This window comes from Ixodes scapularis, unplaced genomic scaffold (genome assembly GCF_016920785.2).
Source record: "Ixodes scapularis isolate PalLabHiFi unplaced genomic scaffold, ASM1692078v2 PGA_scaffold2__306_contigs__length_199485367, whole genome shotgun sequence".
NCBI lineage: Eukaryota > Metazoa > Arthropoda > Arachnida > Ixodida > Ixodidae > Ixodes > Ixodes scapularis.
Genome location: NW_024609857.1, coordinates 127060665 through 127084376, shown reverse-complemented (window position 1 = coordinate 127084376; position 23712 = coordinate 127060665). Strand labels below are relative to the sequence as shown.

The 23712-nt window shown below is 44.5% G+C and overlaps 1 protein-coding gene across 1 annotated transcript in view; it reads left to right on the top strand.

Moving 5' to 3' along the window:
• The window catches only part of LOC8032619 (glutamate receptor ionotropic, kainate 2), a 96557-nt gene that overhangs the window by 41123 nt on the left and 31722 nt on the right, over positions 1-23712 (top strand). Inside the window, exons 5-8 of the mRNA XM_029974972.3 lie at positions 5125-5178; positions 5245-5400; positions 15545-15700; positions 18645-18749. Of these exons, the coding sequence (XP_029830832.2) occupies positions 5125-5178; positions 5245-5400; positions 15545-15700; positions 18645-18749 (471 nt within the window). The remainder of the gene's footprint in view (positions 1-5124; positions 5179-5244; positions 5401-15544; positions 15701-18644; positions 18750-23712) is intronic.

The window sequence follows — 23712 nt, the reverse complement described above, 5'->3', positions numbered from 1 at the left end:
GGTCGCTGGGGCGTAAAACAAGCGTGGCTTGTACCTGGGAGACAGCATGGTGCCAGCCGTCTTGACCTTGAACAAATTTGGGAGCCATGTCGAAGGAAGCGACGGGCCGGAAGGCCTTGCGGCCGGTCGGAGGGCGCGCCGGTGGAGGCGTATCCGCGCGATGCCTAAGTAGGCTTAGCGAGGCGCGCCTCGGTTGGATTCGGAAGCAGGCTGAGAAAAGTTCGAAAAACGGCCGGCAGCTCACCGAAAATTTTTCAGGGCATACCGGAGATGTTGTCGGAGCACGACACAAAATTGGGTAGGATTGGAAAAGTTCTGACTGGGTTAAACTCGCCGAAAAGGCCGGAGCCGATGCGGTGCCCGTCCGATCACTTCGGCGATGCGAGCGCCTCCCTTCTTAGGACCGGATGCGATACAACGGAGCTGGTCCTAACAGATCGCAACAGGCTTAAAAACCGGTCTGGTCTCTCTCGGTCTAACTCGGTCGCAAGAATGTGAACGGGCCTTTAAGGAGACCGGACTCAACGCGCCCATCGGCTCTCCAAGTGCTATGTGGGAAAGTTTCGCACGGTCATTGATGAGAATGTGTTTCCTAATGTTTCTTTACCTGCAAAACAATGCCAAACGCATCGGTTGAAAAAAGGCTCATGCTGTTAACTATCAACGATGCTGACAGATCTCTAGCCTGCGATGATGAGAAAGAACCAGCTACTGAGCTGTTGCGGCCTATATAAATAGTAAGGTGTACTCGCTTATGGCTCAAAATACCTTTTGAATTGCATTTGCTGTTATAATTACCTTTCCTTCTAAAGCTACGCGAGTTCAGACCTTTCAAAATCGGGCTTCTAATCGGTGACATTTTCAGAGCTCGTGCGTATGGCGCATGTTTCACTCGCTTTCCGAAGCTATGACCATGCACGTGCTGGGTTCTGGTATTCCCACGCTGGACTGTGATCTTGTAAACATTGGAACGGTATATTCAGGCAAAGGTAAATCTGATAGAACATAGAACATAGAACATAGAACATATAACATAGAACATAGAACGCTTTATTGATAGAACAGTCATTTTTCAAAATAAAATAGCCAGCCGGAATAAGCCTCAAGGGTTTGTGTACCTGGCTCGGCAGGTGACGAAATCATATAGATTAGATAATGAAGAAGATTAATTGAAAGCAATTTATAACCTATAGCACACCCGTTCTCTGAAACCTCAGTGCGTCTTAACCCAAACCGAAAAGATACACACACCAAACAAACACCTTTGACACACTGCAACCGCAATGTTTAAAAAAGGGGGAAAAAAACACGAAAAAATCAAACAAACAAAACAATGCACTTGAAAATTTTACTTTACTCCTCTAAGTTCCGTAGCGCATTCTTAAGTTGTTGTTTTTTGTTTTGTTTTTCTCGACGTTATAAGGAGCATTGATTCTAGTAGGTGGTTAAATACATGCAGCACATAATACACTGCCACACGCTCACCGTAGCGAGTTCGTATACGCGGTACCTCAAAACGAAGAAATGGCCTCGTTGGCCGCTGTTGGATATAAGAGGTTTTGAAATTGGAGCTCCAGAAATGACGCAGCACGACGGTTTCCCTAAAAAGCTCCTCAGAAGACGACGTGTGAAGTTCCTGAAATATCTCTGCACTTGAGACGTCTGGCATGTCAAAAGCGACACTTTTCACAAAACTTTTCAATAACGAATTAACTCTTGCGCCTCATAACAACGAACATCCCATAAAAAGTGTCATGCCGTACCGTAAATAACTATATCCCAAAGCCTGTGCTATCATTTTGCTAACAGAGAAAGGCAGAAACATTTTAACATTGTAGAGTAAGCACCAAACGCTTCTTAACTTTTTGCACAAATACGTCAAGTGTGTACACCAAGATAAATCACTATCGAAGTATATTCCGAGGTATTTTACAGATTTGACACATTTAATAATTTCGCAATCACAAGATCTGCAGCTACAGGAAGTGGGAATTAAACCCGTTTAAGTGAATTTTTAAAGCAAGCCAGTTTTGTTATTGGCGCATTCACCTTAATCAGGTTCGAAGTAAACCAATTCATTGTACAAGTAATATCATATTGAAGATGTTGATTGGCGATAAGGTAATCTGCATTACATGACACTAAGACCGTGTCACCCGCGTATTGAAATACTTTACATCGTGAAACAGCACTAAGGAGATCATTTATATATAAATTAAGAAGTAAAGAAGACAGCACTGAACCTTGCGGTACTCCAGCCGTTAAAAAAGTTCTACTACTCTTTTGATTTTTAAAAACCACACCCTGGGAACGTCCTGAAATGTAATCTTTTAAGAGTGAAAAAAACGGACCTCGAAAACCCAACTTGTATAGCTTGGGGCAGAGAATTTTGTTATTTATGCTGTCGAAAGCTTTCGACACATCCAAGAACACTGTACATGAAAACATTATTATCAAAACTTGTATGTAAGCAATCTCCAAAACCATCTAAAAGCGCTTGGGTTCCTCGTTCTGCAACAAACCCATACTGATGATCGGACAATAAGCCAAACCTTTCTACGAAACCATTCATTGCCCTCAAAAGGTGTTTTTCTAGTAAATTCGCCAGGCACGACAAAACTGAAATAGGACGATAGTTGGTAAAATCATCCGCTGCCCCTCCCTTGAAAAGTGGCTTAACAATAGCAGTTTTCATTCCCGTCGGGCAAATTCCGGTCTCGATGATATCATTCAATATTCCTAACAGTACATATTTAAGTTTTTCGTGATTTTTACGCAGATCCCGTATATGAACTTTATCGAAGCCTGGCGATTTATTTTGTTTAAAAGAAAATAAATAAACTCGGAGCTCACTTTCAGTGAAGGAAGGCACAAAGGCTGAAGCTAGATTGTAATTTTGCAACGTATCCGTTCCGACGTTTTGACTATCTTGAGCTGCACCGGAAGTACGAGCAAAAAAAGCGCTGAAGTTCTCAATCGTTTTTTGTGTCACAGGCGCGAAAGACTTGTCTATCATGTCATCGATTGAATGTCTTTTTTTGCCGCCACGAAGACGATTGGCTATCTCCCAGGTTTTTGCCGTGTCAAAGCGATTTTTTTTCAAACTCTCCTTTGAGTTACCTGCGCTTCGAAGAACGAACTAGTGCGCACGCTTTGTTCCTTGCTATTTTAAAGTCTTCCTTCAGCGCTGAATTGCTTGGTGACCGTTTGCAGCGTTTCCAAAAAAATCCTTATAACTTATAACCACTAAAAAGTCTGACGTACTCCATTCCTAATCTGGCTTATGTCTTTTAATTATTACTTTCTTTTTGCACGTAAATGTAAAAATAGAAAACAGACCAACAAACGTATCATACAACATTGATGGCTCAACCGAAGTTAAAAGGTTATTCCAGTCGTCGTTGTTAATTTTGCTATCTAACTGCGCTTGATCAGTTATGGTTATTTCTTTATTGTTGTTGTCGCATTCCTTTTTGTTTTTTGAGATTATGTGGCACGCTATAAAATAATGGTCCGCCAATTTATCTGTTATCACTGCAGCATTTACGGTACCCTAAAAAACGGAGGTTTATGCAATCGATACACGAGGATACTAATTTTTGACCTAAAAGTTCTTCCCGGGTGGGTGCCTGTACCAGATTTCCGATGCCGTAAGTTGCCATTAAGTCAACCTAATCGCAGACCACATGGCGCGAAGACTCCAATGTATTTTAATTGAAGTCTCCCACTAAGCACAGCTGACTTGTCGGGGTAATCACGGATAGCATTTTATCTAGTTCTTTGATAAGCAAGTTCGCGCTGTTTGAAGGGGGTGATAGATTGCTATCAAGTGAATAAAAAAATCCTGGCATCTAATTTGTAGGCTTACGCACTCGGAGTACGATACGGTTGTTGCAGACTGGTCGGCATCCCAGATGTCTTTGATAAAAACACAGATTCCTCCCCCTCTGCCCAACGTTCTTGTAAATGTAAACCGTTTGTAACCGGGAATAGAAAAGAGAGTTGTTGTATCCTCTTTAACATTAACTTCAGTCAAAACGAACGCATCTATGACAGCCTCCAATTCTCGGACCATAAGCATAAACTGGTCCCCGTACTTTCTAATGCTTCTTATATTAATGTGAAACAAGCTAAACGAAAGCTCGGAGGACGCTTCAGAATTCCTTTTCAGTAACGCACTGTTTGAAAACTCAAAACAAAAATTCATGTGAAGACCTACAGTATTTTGTCGAAGTCCGCCACGCGGTCAACACGCAACAGTGGCGACGAGACTTCTTTCTTCACGAAAATCTTCCCGTTTTTTATCCACGTGAATTTATTATGCTTTTCCCTTGTTTTTTCTCTGACCATCCAAAACAGTTGTCTGTTTTGCATCATAAAGTTCTCGTTGAAGTAGAGCTTTTGGGCCTCAGACCCTTGGGCAAGACCCCGCAACTTTCCACGAGCGCCGAGCCAGCGATCTCTTGTCTCCGTTGAGTTGAACTTGATTAACACTACCGGGGTCAATCCCGGTTTGACGGGTAGGCGATGTACGGCAAGAATATCGGTAGTTTGAAAGTTAGATATTGCAAGATTAGCTGCCAAGTTGCTGACAGACTATTTGAGATTTTCACCCGCTACAAAAGGCATCCCGTGAATCTCCAAGTTAGCACGGCGACTGTATTGTTCTCCACTGTTGATCTCCACTCGAAGAGAGGAGATCAACAGTGGTATGATAGCGATAAACAGTAGATAATTGTGTATGTTCAGAGAGCCACCTGAGCGGTTGTCGTTCAGGTTGTCGTTTGAAGTTAGAATTATGTGTAATGCGTATATAATCACAAATAAAAAGCACCACCATTACGTGCATGCTTCACTAATCATATGCAAATATATTTTTGCAACATATACGACAAGTGCATATTTTGGTTGTGCTGGCGTGTGTGAAGCTCAGTGAAAGATCTAAAACTGAACTTCTTTTTATCCTGTTTATCAGGCTCAGAAGGCCTACGGGAATGCGAAAAGTTAATTTGTAGCTTGAAGGAAAACGAAATATCCGTAAAGAGCTTTAACATGCTGTCTTATTGGTTCAGAGTACGTTATCGATCCGCGCTAACAACGAATGTTTTCTTTTTAATTTTTCAGGCCAAGGACGCTGGCCTGATGACTGAGCTTCACAACTTTCTTATCACTACCCTGGTAAGAATAGCAATCGGGGTGCTTCTATGCCCTCACCACTAACCAACTACGCTTTCTTCTTTCCAGGACTTCCACGTGGTGAACACCAAAGATCTAAGAAATGAAGACGCTCGAATTTATAGCTTCCGTTTGCTTCACCTCGAGGACGACGACTTCGCGCTGATGAGCAGGAGACTTGTCAAGTATCATCCGGACCTCACCACCAAATCGGAAGAGAAAGAGGTGGGAGCGCTTGCCTGGCAACATCCTTTGACAAACGTGGGCTGGTTCTGACATATGTTTGTAATACCGCATTAATTAGTCAAGTTCAATAAATAAGCGCGCGTGAATAAAACATTAAAATATCTATTGGTGGATCCTTAGGGAACGCCCTAGCGTGACCCTTGTGAAAATCGACACTTCCCAAAGGAGGGACATGTGTGGCGTTTCCCCTAGGCCATGCTGACGCATTCCCTAAAAATCCACCCAAGAAATTTTCTTTAATATTTTTTCCGCCCACTTTGACCAGCGCTAGTACTTGGATCACGCTCCAGTTTTCAGCAGAAACCAAGGCATACGGGCTCCGCACACCTGCAAGTTCAGACTCGCCCCAGCATCCGCGCGTTCATGGGCTTCCGCCCCGTGACGTCGACTCCCTCTCGCCTTTGTCCTTCACTACTCTCCTTCTCTCTACGCGGCGCACTTCCCTTCCCACGCTTTTATGCACAGACGGACGCAATAAGATTTTCTCTGTCATGGGGGTACTAATGCTAACGCACTAATTATTACTTCTACGTTTAAGGCCGACACACAGAATCGTCTTCTGCCGGGAAGAAAACCGCTTCCCAGTTTCCCTCTCTCTTCCTCTTCACTCTCGCCTTCTTATTTCCTCCTCTCCTCATATGAGCGGGTCTCTTAGCTAATCACTGCAGAAAGGAGTCTCTCACTTTCTCGAATGAAAAGGAGGAATTAAGGGAAATATGAAGATGGTAAAAAATAATTGCAGTTAGAAATGACATAGACCGTGCAAGTGAGCTGGCGAACTTTCAAAATTTTAAAAAATCCAGACTCGGATTTTTAAAATGTTAGAATTACCGTTTTCTACCTCCTGCTCTTATCATATTGAGTCGTTTCGCTTTATTTGGCAGCAGATACTCAGCAGCCAAGGAAAGCAGAGGTTTCTTCTACTTCGGCTTATGGTCCTGTTTTAGCACGTCTGCGGACCTACCACCTGTTACTAAGCGGATTATTGATATTCATTCATTCATTCATTCATTCATTCATTCATTTATTTTTCGTGCTCATGAACGGCGAGTAGCCTATGTAATGATGCACAGAGTCAAAAGAAACACACATAAGAAATCAACAGCACATGTAACAGCTAATATCTATTATGGGGGAACAGGAAATAGGTAACAGTTAAATATCAGCCAGAGAACACCTAAACGCTTGAACACTTGAGTTGAAAATGTCGATGTCGATGCTGGTTGTACTGAACCTGTTATAAAAATGTTGGATGCGGTTCATGGGACTGGAGAGGTTGATTTTTTGAACTGAGAAAGTGGGATTAACCCTCAAAAGCACTCGCGGTACATATATGCTAATAGCTGATGTAAGGGTCGAACAGTCAATGCAACCATGAACGCATTTATACAAAAAAACTAGATCGCGCTCAAGTCTTCTCGAGCTTAGTGTGGTACAATCACATCGTCGTAAAAGCCTGTTATACTCATAATAAACACTGCGGCCAATATAGCGATCATATACAATACGGAAGAAACGTCTCTGCACGTTTTCGATTTTTGCTTGGTTTGCATTACCAATACAATTCCAAACAACAGAACTAAACTCAAGCTTGCTACGTATTAATGAAAAATACAAAATGAATATGCAAGCTGACGAAGGGAATTCACGTGTTATTCTCGAAATAACACCTAGCGTCCGATAGGCACCATTTGTGATGTTGGAAACATGTTCATTGAATGACAAAGATGAATCAATATATACTCCTAGATCTCTTGTGCATTCAACCCTACGCAGAGGTAGGTTCTCAAGATAATAACAAAAACTTACAATTTCCAGTTTCTTAGAAAAGGACATAACTACAGTTTTTTTAGGATTTAGTGTTAACAAATTGCGGCAACACCAATGATGCACAGCATTAACATCCTCCAGTATCATTTCACAGTCATAGATGGATGAGACCTGCCTAAACAATTTGATGTCGTCAGCATATTGCAAAATATGTGAATGGCGGACACAAGAACCAAGATCATTTATAAAGACATTGAATAAAATTGGTCCTAGTATGGACCCCTGTGGCACACCCGAAAATGACACAAAAGGTTTAGAATGATGTCCCATTATACGAACGAAGTTTTTTCTTTCCATCAGACAGTTCAAAAAAAATTTGCAAAGCTGGTTATTGACTCCATATGTCCCCAATTTATGGACAAGAATTGAATGATTAACCAAGTCAAACGCTTTCGATAGATCAAAGTATACGGCGTCTACCTGCCCACGCTGATTGGTAATCGGCGAAACGAAGTTTAAAAATGATACTAGATTGGTCTCTACAGACCTGCCAGAGAAGAAACCGTGTTGTGAAATGCTAATTTTACGTTTAAAAAATTGTGACAAATGTTCAAACAAAACGATTTCATAAACTTTCGAAAATGCACAAAGCAAGGATACCGGCCTGTAATTCTTTACGTCATCGGTCTTGCCACCTTTGTGAACAGGCACAATGACAGAATTTTTCCAAAGCTCAGGAAAAGTAAAACTTGACAGAGACAAGTTGAAAATATGAGTTAATATCGGCGTAAAAATGGAGGAACAACCTTTAACAATAAAGCTTGGGATGCCATCAAATGCCATTGATATCTTGGGTTTTAGTCTTTTTATTGTGGTGTCATCCTGACCGCATCATCATAATATTGCTGTACCATCACTGACTGTCATTCACTATCTGACCTGCGTACGTGACTCGCCTCGCTCTCCGCTTATCAGTGATACGGCGGTTGGCGATATATACGCGCGCGGAATAAAGGCTGGGGGTTGTTCTGCTGGGAACTACTTGGTTGGCTGTCACTTTCTTCATCGTGCCGCGAGACACACGACATGGTGTCAGAAGTGGGATGATGCTTCTCGCCCGTGTTGTTTTGGCGGCCCTCGTCTTGCACTCGGTTTGCAAGATGGAAGTACCTACAGCGGTCCCTCCTCTGGCAGTTCCTCCGCCCAAACAATTCAACTTCGACCGAACTTCAGAATGGCCGGAGTGGATTCAAGAATTCGACGATTTCCGCTACGCCGTGGGTCTCAACGAGAGGTCGGAGGAAGCCCAGGTGCGGACGCTGCTGTATACCATGGGAAGGCAGGCCAGGAAAATTTTCCAGACGTTTGGCCTCTCGGAAACGCAGTCTCAAAGTTACGATACAGTGAGGAAGAAGTTCGACGGCCACTTCGTAGCCACAAAGAACGTGGTTTACGAAAGCGCCTGTTTCCATCGTCGCAAGCAAGAGAGCGGGGAGAGTGTCGACCAGTTCGTTACCGACCTCCACGTGCTCGCTGACCGCTGCGACTTCGCACAGTTCAGAGACCGTATGATCCGTGACCGGTTCGTCGTGGGACTTGCCGATGCAAAGTTATCCGAAACCCTCCAAATGGATGCCAGCCTCACTCTCGAGACGGCACTAGCCAAGGCCCGCCTCAAGGAGACCGTTCGTCGCCAGCAGCAGGAGCTGCGTCCTCACTCAGATCCAGCGACCTCGGGGGAAGTGGACGCCGTGGGCCAGCGGAGTGGACGCACTGGAGCACCCGGCAACATGCACAGTCGGCTGCCTTCACTTCAGCAGCAGCAGCAGTGGCGGCTCTCCGAGCAGCACCACCAGCTCTGCACGTATTGCGGACGTCCGAACCACCTCAGGACTCAGTGCCCAGCGCGTTCCGCGCGTTGCCACCACTGCAATGCCAGAGGACATTTTGCTGCGGTGTGCCGTAACAAGGTTGAGAAGCCGAAGGTAGGCGTTTCTTCGCTCGAATGGGACCAACCTACCTATTTTGTAGGATCAGTTGGCGCTTCGAAAGCTAGGTTTGTTCAAGTGTCAATTAATGGCGTGCCGGTCTCCGCAAAAGTAGACTCTGGGGCAGAAGTGTCAGTTGTTCCGCCCAGCTTCCCAGGAGCACCGCCTAAGTTAACGCCCTCGTCGGCACAGCTGACTGGCGCAGGAAATGAGCGCCTTCGCTTGAAAGGCACGTTTGAATCTGACATTTTTTGGAAGGGCAATACCACACGACAGACTCTGTATGTCGTAGAATCGGCACATGCAGTTTTGCTAGGTCTTCCCGCCATAGAGGCGCTCGGTGTGGTGAAATTTGTAGATGTGCTGGAAGATAAAAATTATGAGCAAAGGTACCCCCAGCTTTTCTCTGGTCTTGGGGCATTGTCTGGCGAGTACACCATTCGGTTGAAGGCCAACGCGATACCTTTCGCTATTTTCACGCCCAGGCGCATTCCCATTCCTTTAAAGGAGGCTGTTAGAACGGAGTTATCTAAGATGGAAGCCAATGGGGTGATACGGAAGGTAGATGGTCCAACAGAATGGTGTGCAGGCATAGTGCCTGTACTGAAACCCTCTGGCGAAGTTCGCCTGTGTGTAGACCTGACGCAGCTGAATAAGTGTACTGCGCGAACGCTTTGTCTTGCCAACAGTGGACGATACTTTGGGCCAGTTGGCGGGAGCTACGTATTTTTCGAAGCTGGACGCTAACTCTGGGTTTCACCAGATAAAGTTGGCAATGGAAAGCCAGACATTAACAACATTCATCACCCCGTATGGCCGCTATTGCTTCCGGCGATTACCGTTTGGAATCAGCTCGGCACCAGAGCATTTTCAAAAGCGAATGGCCGAAGTCTTGGACGGGCTTCCGGGAGTAGCAAACATGATGGACGATATTTTAATTTTTGGAGCCACAAAGACTGAGCATGATGACAGATTGCGCGCCGTTCTCGAACGGTTGAGCACTGCCGGCGTCACCCTTAACCGGGCTAAGTGCTCGTTTGCGGTTCGCGAAGTGGCGTTTTTGGGCTACGTTGTTGGCGACTCGGGTATCAGACCAGACCCCAGAAAGGTACAGGCTATAACAGAAATGGCCATACCTTCGTCAGTTGCAGACATACGTAGATTTTTGGGCATGGTTAATTACTTGGAGAGGTTTTTGCCGAATCTCGCTGAAATATCTGCACCACTGCGGGAGTTGCTGTTGAAGGATAAAGATTGGTGCTGGGGCGGGTCGCAGCAAAAATCTTTCGATTCATTGAAGGAGGTTATTTCTTCAGCCGATTGTGTTGCGAAATTTAATCCGAGGCTTCCCACTGTAGTATCAGCCGATGTATCATCGTTTGGGATCGGCGCTGTATTGGCGCAGGTGCAGCCAGATGGTCAAAGACGGCCAGTTGTATATCTTTCTCGTTCTTTAACGCAAACCGAGCAGCGGTATGCTCAAATAGAAAAAGAAGCGCTGGCATTGACGTGGGCAGCAGAACGGTTGGAATGTTATTTGAAGGGTCTTGACTTTCAGTTTGAAACTGATCACAACCCTCTGGTGACGCTTCTTGGGAAATCGCCGGTAGATATGCTTCCGCCTAGAGTACAAAGATTTCGCTTAAGGCTCATGCGTTTTTCTTTCTCAATCTGTTACGTACCCGGAAAGCAGATTGTTACTGCGGACACCCTCTCTCGGGCGCCCCGCAAAGAAACCGATTTTGTTTTGGGGGAACTGTCATCTGAGGACGTTTCTAGTTTTGTAGCCGGCTGCGTCAGTGAATTGAGACTGTCGGCGCACCTCGACAAAATAAGGTTGGCACAAGAGCAGGACACCTCATGCCAACAACTTTTGCTTTACTGTCGCAATGGTTGGCCACGCTTCACAGTTGTGAGCAGTTGGTTAAGGCCTTATTGGTCAGAAAGAGCGAACCTTACGATTTGTGATGGCGTGCTAATGTATAAGTCTCGCCTTGTGATTCCTCAAAAACTCAGAAAGGAAGTTGTGGCTTCATTGCATGAAGGTCATCAGGGTATTGTCAAATGTCGCGCTAGAGCTCGCGAGTCGGTTTGGTGGCCCGGTCTCAGCTCGGAGCTGGCTTCTGTGGTGAACAACTGCCTTCAATGTGCAAAGCGCCGTGTTCAAAGAGCGGAACCGATGCTGCCCTCAGAAACCCCCGCTCTGCCGTGGCAAAAGCTAGGTGCAGACCTTTTTCATTTTAGGGGGAAAGAGTACCTCGTTGTGGTTGACTATTTTTCACGTTTCCCTGAGCTCGCGCTACTGTCGTCAACGACATCTGCCGCTGTCATTGTGCAATTGAAAAGTTTTTTTTGCCAGACATGGTATTCCAGAGCTTATTGTAACTGATAATGGTAGTCAATTTGTATCTACAGAGTTCAAGGCTTTCTCAGAAAGCTACCAGTTCTGTCACGTGACGTCGAGCCCTCGGTACCCGCAATCTAACGGAGAAGCGGAACGCACAGTTCAGACAGTGAAAAGGCTGCTAGAGAAATCGGCGGATCCATACTTGGCACTTCTGGCTTACAGAAGCACCCCAGGCCCTCTCGGAAAAAGCCCATCGGAATTGCTCATGGGCAGACGCCTGCGCTCTACGCTACCTGTGCACCCTAAAGAGTTGACGCCGTGCACCGCAAGAGGCCTTGCGAGCCTCAGAAGGAAGGATGAGGCGTTCCGTGACAAACAAAGGCGCGACTACGACCACCGCCATGCGGCCAGGCCACTTCCACGGTTGCTACCTGGAGACCAGGTGTGGGTGAAGGACTGTCGAGCCCGGGCTACGGTTTTGAGACCAGCCTCCCGGCCAAGGTCTTATATGGTGCAAACAGAAACAGGAGCAGAGCTAGAGAGGAACCGCCGAGGCCTGGTACTATATAAGGAACCAGCACACGAAACAAGCGGTTCCATCACAAGCGGTTCCATCACAAGCGGTTCCATCACAAGCGGTTCCCTCTATGAATTTCCGCAGGATTCCGGGGAAGGGGAAAATGGAGAGTCAGAAAACGAGGCGAATTTGACAGAGCCTTCCGCGCTCAATTCTGACTCAGCAGCTCAAGAAGAGAGCGGTACACAGGGCACGTACGTCACGCGTTTTGGTCGACCCGTGAAAAGGCCGCAATTTTATGGGTGTAGCTAGCATCACTAAGTTTGTTTTAGGTGTTCCACTGTTTGTTTTTGGGGGCAATATAGTTCAACTGTTGCAAAAAAAAAGAAAAAAGGGGAAATGTGGTGTCATCCTGACCGCATCATCATAATATTGCTGTACCATCACTGACTGTCATTCACTATCTGACCTGCGTACGTGACTCGCCTCGCTCTCCGCTTATCAGTGATACGGCGGTTGGCGATATATACGCGCGCGGAATAAAGGCTGGGGGTTGTTCTGCTGGGAACTACTTGGTTGGCTGTCACTTTCTTCATCGTGCCGCGAGACACACGACATTTATCGCAATCTCGATTTCAGCGCTTTGAAAAGACGTTATCGAGAGGTTATCATTAAAATTGCTACTATCATCTGGCGTTCATGGCGTAGCTTGGTTTGAGGAGTAGACAGATTCGAAATAATCAGCGAATGCATTTGACACACATGCAGGTTCATTCAGCACTTTACCAGATGCGTCACATAGGCTTATCGCAGGAGAGGACGTGGTCATGCGATCATTGACATACCGCCAGAAATACTTGGGGTCGCGGTTTAAGCTGCGTTCAACTGACTCTCGATAAGATTCTTTGTCCCTCTTGATTAACACTTCAGCTAACGCTCGTGATTTGGAAAACTTATTATACCAAAACTGTGTTTGTTTAACCTTATATTTCCTATGGTAGTGCAGTTTTTTTCTAAGCTCGGACCTAAGCTCGTGCGAAAACCAATGAGGATAGCGGGATGAGTGACGACACTTTTTTGGAACAAACATTTCGATGGCGTTCGTAATACAGTTAGTAAGTAACTCAACAGCGCAATTTACATCGGTTGTTTCATATACTGGTGCCCAATCAACGCTATCTAAAAATCTGAAAAGGCCAAGATAATTACCCCTATTAAAAGCGAATGATTCATAGCTTGTATGCTTTGATGTCCTGAAGGAAGCGTTGAAGGAAGCGGAGAAGGGAACATGCCACTCATCGGGGGGAACAAGGGGCTTAGAGACCGGTACGAGGGTATGAACATGAAAGTTCACTAAAGCGAGGTCCAGTACGTTTCCCGCCGGGTTCTGAAAACTATTTAACTGATTCAATCCTAAATAGTTCACAGAATAGAGTAGAGTATTCGCCTTAGATGTTACACAACCAGAAGATGAGAAAGGGTGCTCTAAATTCCAGTTTATATCAGGGACATTAAAATCTCCTAGAATAAGAATACGGTATTTGTCGACGTCTAATTGATCACAAAGCAGGTTCATTTGTTCCGAAAATCCGGTGACATCAAGGCTCGGCGGGAAGTAAAACGTGCCAATGAGCAAGTTGGAGCCGGCAAAAGTTATTTCCACCCAGACAGATTCACCGCTAAATTCAAGGTCAAATCTCCGTACCGCCTGCAAATGTTTTTTAACAGCAATGAGTACACCACCCCCGAAGTTCGCCGACATGCCTTCATAATTCCGATCCCTACGAAATACAGTATATGCTGGAGGAAAGTAATCAGATGATGAAAAAGAGCAGTTCAACCATGTTTCGCTTAATGAAATTATGTCGTAATCACTCACTGCAACATTTAAAACAATATAAATTGATATAAAAACAATAATCCATACACTGGTCGCGGATACGTCATTGTGTTTCCGGCAAAAAAAAAACTAAATGACCGCATTATTCTTGTTATGTTCATTTAGGCTGCATTAGGGGCAACTCACACATGCTTTCTACGTCTTGAATTTAACCTGTATTTTCGCGCTCTTCTCCAAATATTTGCGAGTTTTGGGCGTTTCATAGGCCATCAGGGCGATATACAGTTTCGTCATGTGATGGTGTGCCCTCTTGGTAATTTTCCTTTCTTTGCTTATTACAACTTCGTGGTTTCATACTGATGTTGGCCTTGCGGCCCAGCAAAAGAACTGGTTTGCTTCCCAAATAATCCAAGTAACAGACAACTACTTGTACCTCGCGTTACATTGAAAGACCGTACCGATAGTCTGGGGGCTTTTTAGACACAGGGAAAGTCACCGAACGCGCTATGTTATCACAAAACGATATAAACAGAACACCAAACGCGCGCGCCTATATTTCTTCGACTTGAACACGCTAAACGAAATGTTTCTTTCGATTTATAAATTTCTGCTCGTATAAATGCCTGAAATACATGTTTTGCATCTATGCACCAATCTATAGTATCCATCGCATCGTTTTGATTTCATTGTAGATCAATAAAGAGTCCTTATAAAATACGGAAGTAATTCAATACTGCATTACCAATGTGGCAGCTATACGAGACTAAAACAAAAGTCTGCATCCACCGACGAGTATGGGTAAACCGCGTTATTTTTTTTTTTATTCATAAAAGTTTAGCTCTTAAAAAAGTTATTGTGGACTTTTCTAGTTTGGAAAAATACGTTTACAATTTCCAGTAGCGGCGAATTAGAGCGCAGCTCTTGAGGAGGAGGAGGGGAGGGTACGTAGGGGACGGTATGCCCCTCCCCCTCATCTGTACCCTCTCATCCTCCTCCTGTCCTCCTCGCTTTTCCTTGGCATCATGTGACGTCACGTGACCCTCGTGAGGTCACCTGAACCTAGTGACGTCATGTGACCCTCGTGAGGTCGCGTGACCCTGGTGACGCCAGAAGGGTCACGTGACCCTCGCGCAGTGCGTTATGGGACATTGGCCATAACGCACCGCGCGGTTACGCCGACGGCGACGCCGCTCAAGCCGGAGACGGGCGCCTAAGAGCTGCGCTCTAAAACTCGTGCATTTTAATTTGTCTGCGAGGCCATTAATTATGAGCTGTAGTTAAATCAATCTTGTCTGTATAGAGCACGCCAGGGAGCCTTTATTTTCAATAGAAGACTTCGCATGTTTCTACGGTACAACTTTGTTTATTGTGCAATCAGGTTTAATTATCGATATATTAAATATATAAAGGCTTGCTTAGCACAAAGACGTTCACCACTGCATGATTGTTTTCTTACTATTCTTATCGTATGCTGCTACAAAATCACAGGTTGCTCAGTGACGAGATGATCATGACCAGCCACGCATTATTCCCCCAGCAGCTCTCGTGCAGATGAACGAAGTCTTGTCCATCTAAATCCAGTTTTATTCGGCCATTCTTGCGTGTATTCGAACAAAGATGTGCGAAGTAATCAATCGGAAGTGTTCTGTTTTGTTTTCCAGACGGAGGTGGGTCTAATCTACGACGCGATCCACGTCCTGGCTGAGGTGCTGCACAACGCTTCCAAAGACGGCGCCGACTTCAAGTTCAACGCCGTGGAATGCGACAACGGCACCTTTCTGGAGGACGGCCAAAAGCTCCTGGACACCTTCAAAGGGGTGCGTGCGTATTCCGGGACACGGAGGGGTGGCCGGTCGCGCCTGCCGAGGAGGCAACGACGGGATCGATGGGGTGCCTGCAATGTTGGCGGTAACGCCTTACAAGGACCGGCGTTACCTGTAACGCGTTACTTTGTTAGGTAACGTAGTAACGTGCTCGTTACATTCTAAAATTATAAACGGGTAACCTACGTACGTTACTTATTCACAAATTATAAACGGGTAACGTACTTACGTTACTTATTTCGGGTAACGGGTAACTTATTAACGTTGCTCATTACATCTTCCCAAGACATTGAATAAAGTGCCCATACATTTCTTTTCGTAGCCGATGCTACGAGCTGATGGTGCAATCAGACAGCGCCAAAAGCACACCATCATGATGCTGGTCATATTTCTGTACCTGTTCTATCATCGCTGAACCAATCATAAACATAAAAGGCCTAGTGAGTGGCACTTTTAACAGGTTCCATCACTTCGTAGCGTCGGCTGCGTCTGGACTAAAGCTGAAACCAAGTATAGGCGCTAAGCCATTCTTTATTCCACTCATTTCACATGCCTTCAATATTTTGCATGTCTTTTCCAGACGCAAAAAGTCCCACTTCAGAAAAAACGCAACGTTCACGCCCCTGTCCCAATGTCAAAAAAAGATAAACGCTGTCGCAAAAAAAAAAAACAAAAAAAAACGCTGTATTTTTTTTTTTTTTATTTTAAATACCCTCAGGGCCTGAGGGCATTGCAGAGGGGAGTGGGTTACAAGGAGACATCAAAAGCAAACAAACAACAATCCTAAGAATGAAAAAAAAAACATACTAATGAAATGCTAAAAGTTAACACTGTTAAGGCATTGTTTAAAAGCGATGGAATCGGATATGGATGCCAGAGACGCTGGAAGGTGGTTCCATAAGACCGTGGTCTGAGGTATAAATGAATTATAAAAAGTTGTACTGTTACATTGAGGAATGCCTATCTTCTGTGGATGGTCGAGATGTGATGATATGTAGAAGGGGGTGTACCGTCAATTTATAAATAAATGTAACGTGCGTTACTTTTTATCGGTAACGGTAACGGTGACGTATTTCCATTTATTCTGAGGTAACGTAGGTCGGTAGCGCGTTATTTTATTTTGCGAGTAACAAGTAACGTATTTCGTAACTTTTTTTTTTGGTAACGCCTACAGCACTGGGTGCCTGTTCAGAGGGGGGAAAAACATAAAAAGGAATCTTCTCTGGTCGACACACGCGAACGGACAAGCAATACGGGGTACAAGTTGGTCTGCTTTTTGCGCACGCCGTGCGTTTGTTTACCCCCCAAACGCGGCCACGTGATTTCGTTTACCCCCAACCTCAACCAACGATGGTGCGAGTTTTACTACCTCGTCATCGCGCCTTCCCTGTGCCTTCTCTCTGTTGCCCTTTGATTGGCGTGCTCTCTCTTCCATTCCGATGAACCAAATACGCATTTTGGAGCACTTGCTCGCCGTATAACGGGGGAACAAAATCAAATAATTTCACCCTAATATAGCCTGCCGCTTCATCTTTCGTAATTATGAGCCTACTAGTATTACTGCCTCGAACAAAAGTTGTCATGTCCTACACAACTACACAAAGGGTGTTAGTGTTCTCCTTTAAAAAATGCATGCTGCAAATCCATACCTTGCCCCGCATACATTATCCGCTCAAAATTCAACTGGTTACACCTTGGACTAATCTGATTCGCTGCAATTGACTATCGCTGACCGGAACAATCTACCGAGCACATTGTCCATATCCCAGAAATTAATACTTTCAGGTGTGCCACCTCTGCCCTTCACGCCATTTAGCATTATGTTTGTATGTCGGGGAAATGCCTATACTTTGTCTCATCCTACGATGGACTAAAGGTCAAAGCCACGAGCGCCAGGTCCAATCACGTTCCACGCTATACTATGACACGCTTAACATTGATTAGGGGTGGACGAATAATGCTCGAATCCAAAAGCGCCACATCATTTCTATAGCTTCCACGCTGCAAAGAGCCTATATGTCGTGGCTTTCTTTGTGACGTAAAATTGTTGAGTCACTCAGTGCTCTTCAATTCGAACCACTGTCCACCCGTCCCCTCATCAGTGATCCAAGACGCGGGCACCGATACGTGCATCGAAGCGAAATACCGCTCAATTTCTAAGTGGCTCGTGATTGGATCTGGCGGTCCGTAGCTTTTGCCTTTAGTCCATCGTAGGGTGAGACGAAGTATAGTATTCATTTTAAATTATTTTAGTTTTATCGTTCAATTTTGCCACCTCAATTATGCAAATGCCTATATGGGCCAACGGAGGTCAAACCAACTAAAAATAAATAATAGCAGAGTCGGAGCGTGCCAGTCGTCAACTTCGTGTAGCATCTGGCGAGATCCACTTTAGAATGAAGATCAAGCATTGACAATCTTTCGCTTTATTTCGCAGAAAGTTTACATAAGTAGCAATATTATTTTTGAACAAAATACATTATCATCCCCATTGTGTTTATAAACCAATTTCAGTGGATGTGACAGCATTACCCCTAACTTGAGAACGTGCGATCTATGTTGAGGTTGTGGTTAACAGTTACTTGATAAAGACAGCTGAGATCTTTGGTTTTTGTTTGCAATTCTTAGCTGAAGGCCCTACAATGTGGTTGATTTATATCACCGTTTTGCATAACCAATTGTAAGAGTTGAATCTATTTCTTGATTCTGTAAACATAAGATTCTAATCCTTCAGAATGTGAAATCAGTCTGCCCGTTTTGATCAAGGAGAACGGTGAAATAGTAAGAAGTCATTTGAACAAGCGTGTTTTATTAATATACTTTGGTGGGAACAAACAATATCAACAAGTTTGTTCTCAAGCGTACGTCATAACCACAAAAATTGGACGTCGTAATGGGCGTAACGCTTTATTTATTGGGTTTCTTGCTCCTTCCACAGACGACGTATGACGGTTTCACGGGGGAAATTCAATTTGATGAGGACGGCATGAGAGAGGTGGACAGCTTGACCCTGTGGCAGTTACACAAAGGGCGCTCTGAACATGTGAGTACAGCACTAAGTAGCCTGAGTAAGTAGTCATATGTTTGGGAGAATGGCAGCTTGCCATATATATAAGCATCATATTGTAGCGAGCTTAGTTCATGTAACTACATTTATATTTACAATTTTTACAAATGGTTATTAGTTTAAATGCAGAAGCTGGCCATCGCAGAATGTCCGTGCACCATGTCAACCCGAATCTCAGTGTCTCGTGGCACGCGTTACGGATGTTCTACGATGGCGATGGATTAACAACAGCGGAAAGGCAACAACACACACACGCACAGAACACACGCCCAAGAGACACACAGCGCTGACTTACAACTCAATTGTACTTTGGGGCTCTTCTGCACGAGGAACGAGGACTGCAAAACTGCGTCGTATTCTTCGTCTTCGCGAGAGGTGCCAACAATATTTTTTGTATCTCACTGGCGTCTCATCTCCACATGTGCCAAAAAGTCTAGCTCTTTTTTTGATAACGTCGAGGGTAGAGCACTGACACGTGCATCTTTAAGCCGTGCAATTCTTTCGGCCCCAGTAATCTCTCTCTGGCTACTTCTACCTATAACAGAGCACCGCGTAAAGTTAGTTTCACACCCGGAATTGAAACAGTGTAGACCGGATATCACAATGTGCGTGTTATATTAATGGTCTCTTGACCGTTCATTCAAGCAATGCCCAGTTTGCCCTATAAATTGCTTGCCCCGTGAAGGAGGAATAGAATAAACTACATTGTGAAAGACATTCTGCGGTGTTTTTTGTGCAGCGTACTTGCCGGTTGTTATTGACATTAACTCTTTTGCTTGAACTGGACACCTTAAATGTTCGGGGTCGAAAAGATTACATTCAGATTTTCTCAATCCCGGATCGTTTTTTTTTTTTTTTTTTTTTTTTTGCGCGTGCAAAACGTTGCGAGTATAGGTCATGATTACTATTTCATAGGGCGCAGCTGGGCGCCCGTTTCCGCTTTTAGCGGCATCGGCGTCGTCGTCGCCGTGATTGCGCGCGTTGGATTTTGGGATGTCACAGACCTGTACACCGATTCAATTCTCTGCTAAATTTAGCGAAGAAGCTGAATCGGTGTATAGGTATGTGATACCCCATATTGCAACACTGCGCATTCGGTTTCCCCGCTAAATTTAGCGGCAAAACTGATGTCACATAACCCCAACACCAATTCAGTTTCCCCGGTAAATTTAGAGAGAAATTGAGTTGGTGTTTAGGTCAAGTGGCGTCAGTTTTCCCCCTAAACTCCGCGGGGAAACCGACATCGTGTATGAGTCACTTGACATGAAGTCATGCGACAACATTTTCTCCGCTAAATTTAGCAGGGAAACTGAATTGGTGTTGAGGTCACGTGATGTAAAATTTCCCGCTAAATCTAGAGGGGGAAACTGAATTTCTTCATAGGTGACGTCACACGGAGTCATGTGACGCCATTTTTCCCACTAAATTTAGCGGGGAAACTGAATTGGTATTGTGGTCACGTGGCGTCAGTTTTCCAGCTAAAATTAGCAGAGAAACTATTACGTCATGTGACGTCACAGGCCACGGCGTCACGAGATGCGGCTTCACTAAATCCGTAGGAACTAGCCAAAAACGTTTCACGTTGAAACAAACACCGCGCGCGTTGCATTATGGCGCTTTCTCTCACCCTGGCCTACCCTAAAAAAAAATCAAAGATATATATATATATATATATATATTATTTTCTACCACGGTATATCACAAAATCAACTTACCTCAAGAGCTGCGCTTTAATTTCGCAATATACAGAGAAGCGTAAACGTCGGTAATTTTTTTCGACTGCCCTTTAACTGTCTGTCAGTGTCACCACCTCGTTTTATATTTTTCAGAATGTTCTCAGCCACGGAAGACAATTGGGATACGCCTGCTGAAACCAGCCTAGAAATTTGACCTTCGAAACTTCGTGTGAAGGAACGCGGGCATTATTTTGTCGAGGCGTTTTAGATGCGGAGCATCTCTTGCTCGGGTCTATGTCCCGCGGCGTCGTAGTCCGCACTCACACTACGCATGCGCAAGTCTCCTCCATCCCTCTCTCCAACAGCTGCGCGTTACTCTCTCCACTCTCTCTCTCTACCAGCTGCGTGCACTTCGCGTGCGTTCGCTTCTACTCACACCGCGCGCGCATGCGCAACTCTCCTCCTCTAGTCTCCTCTCCTTCAAGTGTGAATATAAGCAGCGTTAGCGCGCTGCGCGTGTTCAGTTCACCCGCTGTTGACTCCACTTCCCTCCGTTCTTCCGATGAAGTGTGATGGAAGCAACAGTTAGTGGGTTGGCGCAAGCAAGCGTCAGCACCACTCCACAAACTAACGTAATAACACGCAAGTTAACAACGTTACTAACAACGTTACTAACACCGTTAATAACACCATTAATAACGACCCGCGATGCTCCGCATCACCTCATGGTTCTCCTCGGGAAGATGGTGTAATTTTTAAAGCATAAATTGACTATGCTTATCGTAATTAATTTTGAGCGTGCCGAATGGAAACGCAGGAGTGGCTTCTTTCCCTTAGGTTAGTAAGCCCAACAGACATGATCATCTAACAAAAGGAATCGGGGGTCTAAGAATCTCAACGAGCCTTCAGAGGGAAGCTCATGAGTGATTTCTAGTGGTGCTACGCAGGTCTTAAATGTGGTTAGGACTGTGGGAACAAAATGGTCAAACGAGCAGTTATCAAAATCAAAGAAGATCAAAACGTCGTCCACATAACGAAACACTTTGACCACTTGGGAATCCTCTAGGCGATCCAGGAGCACGCTGTCATGGCGCACAAAGTAAATGTCGCTAAGGATTGGCGCTGCGCATGATCCGACACAGACCCCTACATTTTGCCGGAAGATGTTGCTGTCCCATGCGGCAAATATGAATTTAAGGTACACTGTGAGTAACTCTAAAGAACTACTTTGAGAAATTCCACAGGCCTTCTGGAACACCACTGCCCCGGAGGTGCCAATGCAGTCTCCGGAATAGGTGTGAAGTGGGTCTTGGGGTAGGGAATTATATAAGTTCTTGATACCAATAGAGCGGACTTGGTATCTCTTTCCGTTGCACTCGTGTAGAAAACTGATGACATCAGTGGAATTCTTCAGTGGGAAGGGGTTATCTACCGTAAGAAGCCTTAACTGGACTTGCAAATGTAAAGCCAGAGCTTTTTGCACATTCCCTCTCTCAGATACCATCACCCGTAAGGGATAGTCCGGTTTGCGTGTTTTGGTTTACTCATGTTACTCACAGTTACAGTTACTCGCAGTTTTTTTTTTCAAGGTTACTCACACTGTTACTTACAGTGTTGGTTCGTTGACATTCTGAGACCTCCAACTTATTTTGTTTAATACTCTTGTCTGTTGGGCTTATGAACCCAGAGAAAGAAGCCACTCCTGCATTTCCAGTCGGCACACACAAAATTAATTACGAGGAGCATAGTTAATTTACACCTTCAAAACGTCTTGACGAAATCATACCCGTATTTCATTACATGCAGTTTCAAATCTCAAATTTCTAGACTGGTTTCAGCAGGCTGCCGTGTCTACCTATTGTCTTCCGTGGCTGAAAACATTCCGAAAAATATAAAGCGAGGTGGTGACACTAACAGAAAGTTAAAGGACAGATTAAAAAGTGCTACTCATGCCCCATGTTAAAAACGCTTCTCATGCACTAAAGAATATAGGGAACGAAGAAAAACTGAATGTAGTCTTTTCGGCCTCCAACAAGCTTTCCAGTTTAAGCAAGAGTCAATATCAATAATAAACAGCAAATACGCTGCACACAGAAACACCGCAGAATGTTTGTTTCTTGCATAGACGATGTAGTTTATTTTATTCCTCTTTCATGTAGCAAGCAATATATAGGGCAAACTGGGCGTTGCTTGAACAAATGGTTAAGAGACCATTACTCTAATACCCTAAAAGTAATATCCGGACATTTAGGTCTCCACTGTAGCCACTACGAGTGCGAGGCTGACTTTACACGATGTTTTGTTATAGGTAGATTTAGCCAGAAGCTTACTACAGGTTATTAAGACAGAAAAGATTGCACGGCTTAAAAATACACGTGTCAGTGCTCTACCCTTGACGTTTTCAAAAAAAGAGCTAGAATTTTTGCCACACTGAGAGATGAGACGCCAGTGAGATACAAAGATATTGTTGCACCTCTCGCGAAGACAAAGAAAAGAAAACAGTTCCGCAATCGCGCAGAAGAACCTCAAAATACAATTCAGTTGTACGTTACCTGTATGTATCTTGGGTGTGTGCCGTGTGCGTGTTGTTGCCCTTGCCCTGTTGTTAATATGAGTCATGACTTCACAAGATTTAATAAAAGGGTTCAGAAAACCACCATCATAACAACGGTAAGATCAACAGTAGTGGGGAGCTTATTTATAAGAATGCGAAAATGCTTTGATGTCCTAGTTTGCTGCTTTGCGTAATAATGAAACGGAAACAAAAATTACGCACTTTAGGTTTAATATGCGGCTCAACTACACCAAGATAGTGTGAAGTACGCGAGCGAGTTCATGGAAATTTGAAAATGTAAACCTTTGAGTCATCATGAACGAAAGCGACCCCTAAAGTTGCTTATCACGCGTCTGATTCCCAGTTCAGAGATGAAGAATAGAAATCATTCAAGAAAGATTGGTGCACTTTATTAAGTTTTAGCGCAGGTGAAAACAAAGAAAAATAGATTCTTATTGTGAATTTTGTTTTAAGTGGAATGTAACAAGAGAAACTTTCTGCCCAATTCGACCTTACTCGGAAACACTCTCCGTAGAAATCCTTATTTGTATCTAAGACTCTTTATTGGCCAGTATTATAAGCAGCGTCCTATAAACATTTTAGTAGACTTTATACCGCTGGGCTCCTACTGATCTTTGACAGTCTCTTTCCAAAGTACAGGGTGGTTTAAAAAATGTTTACAAGGTCGTTAGTGTTGTTTTTCACCGTA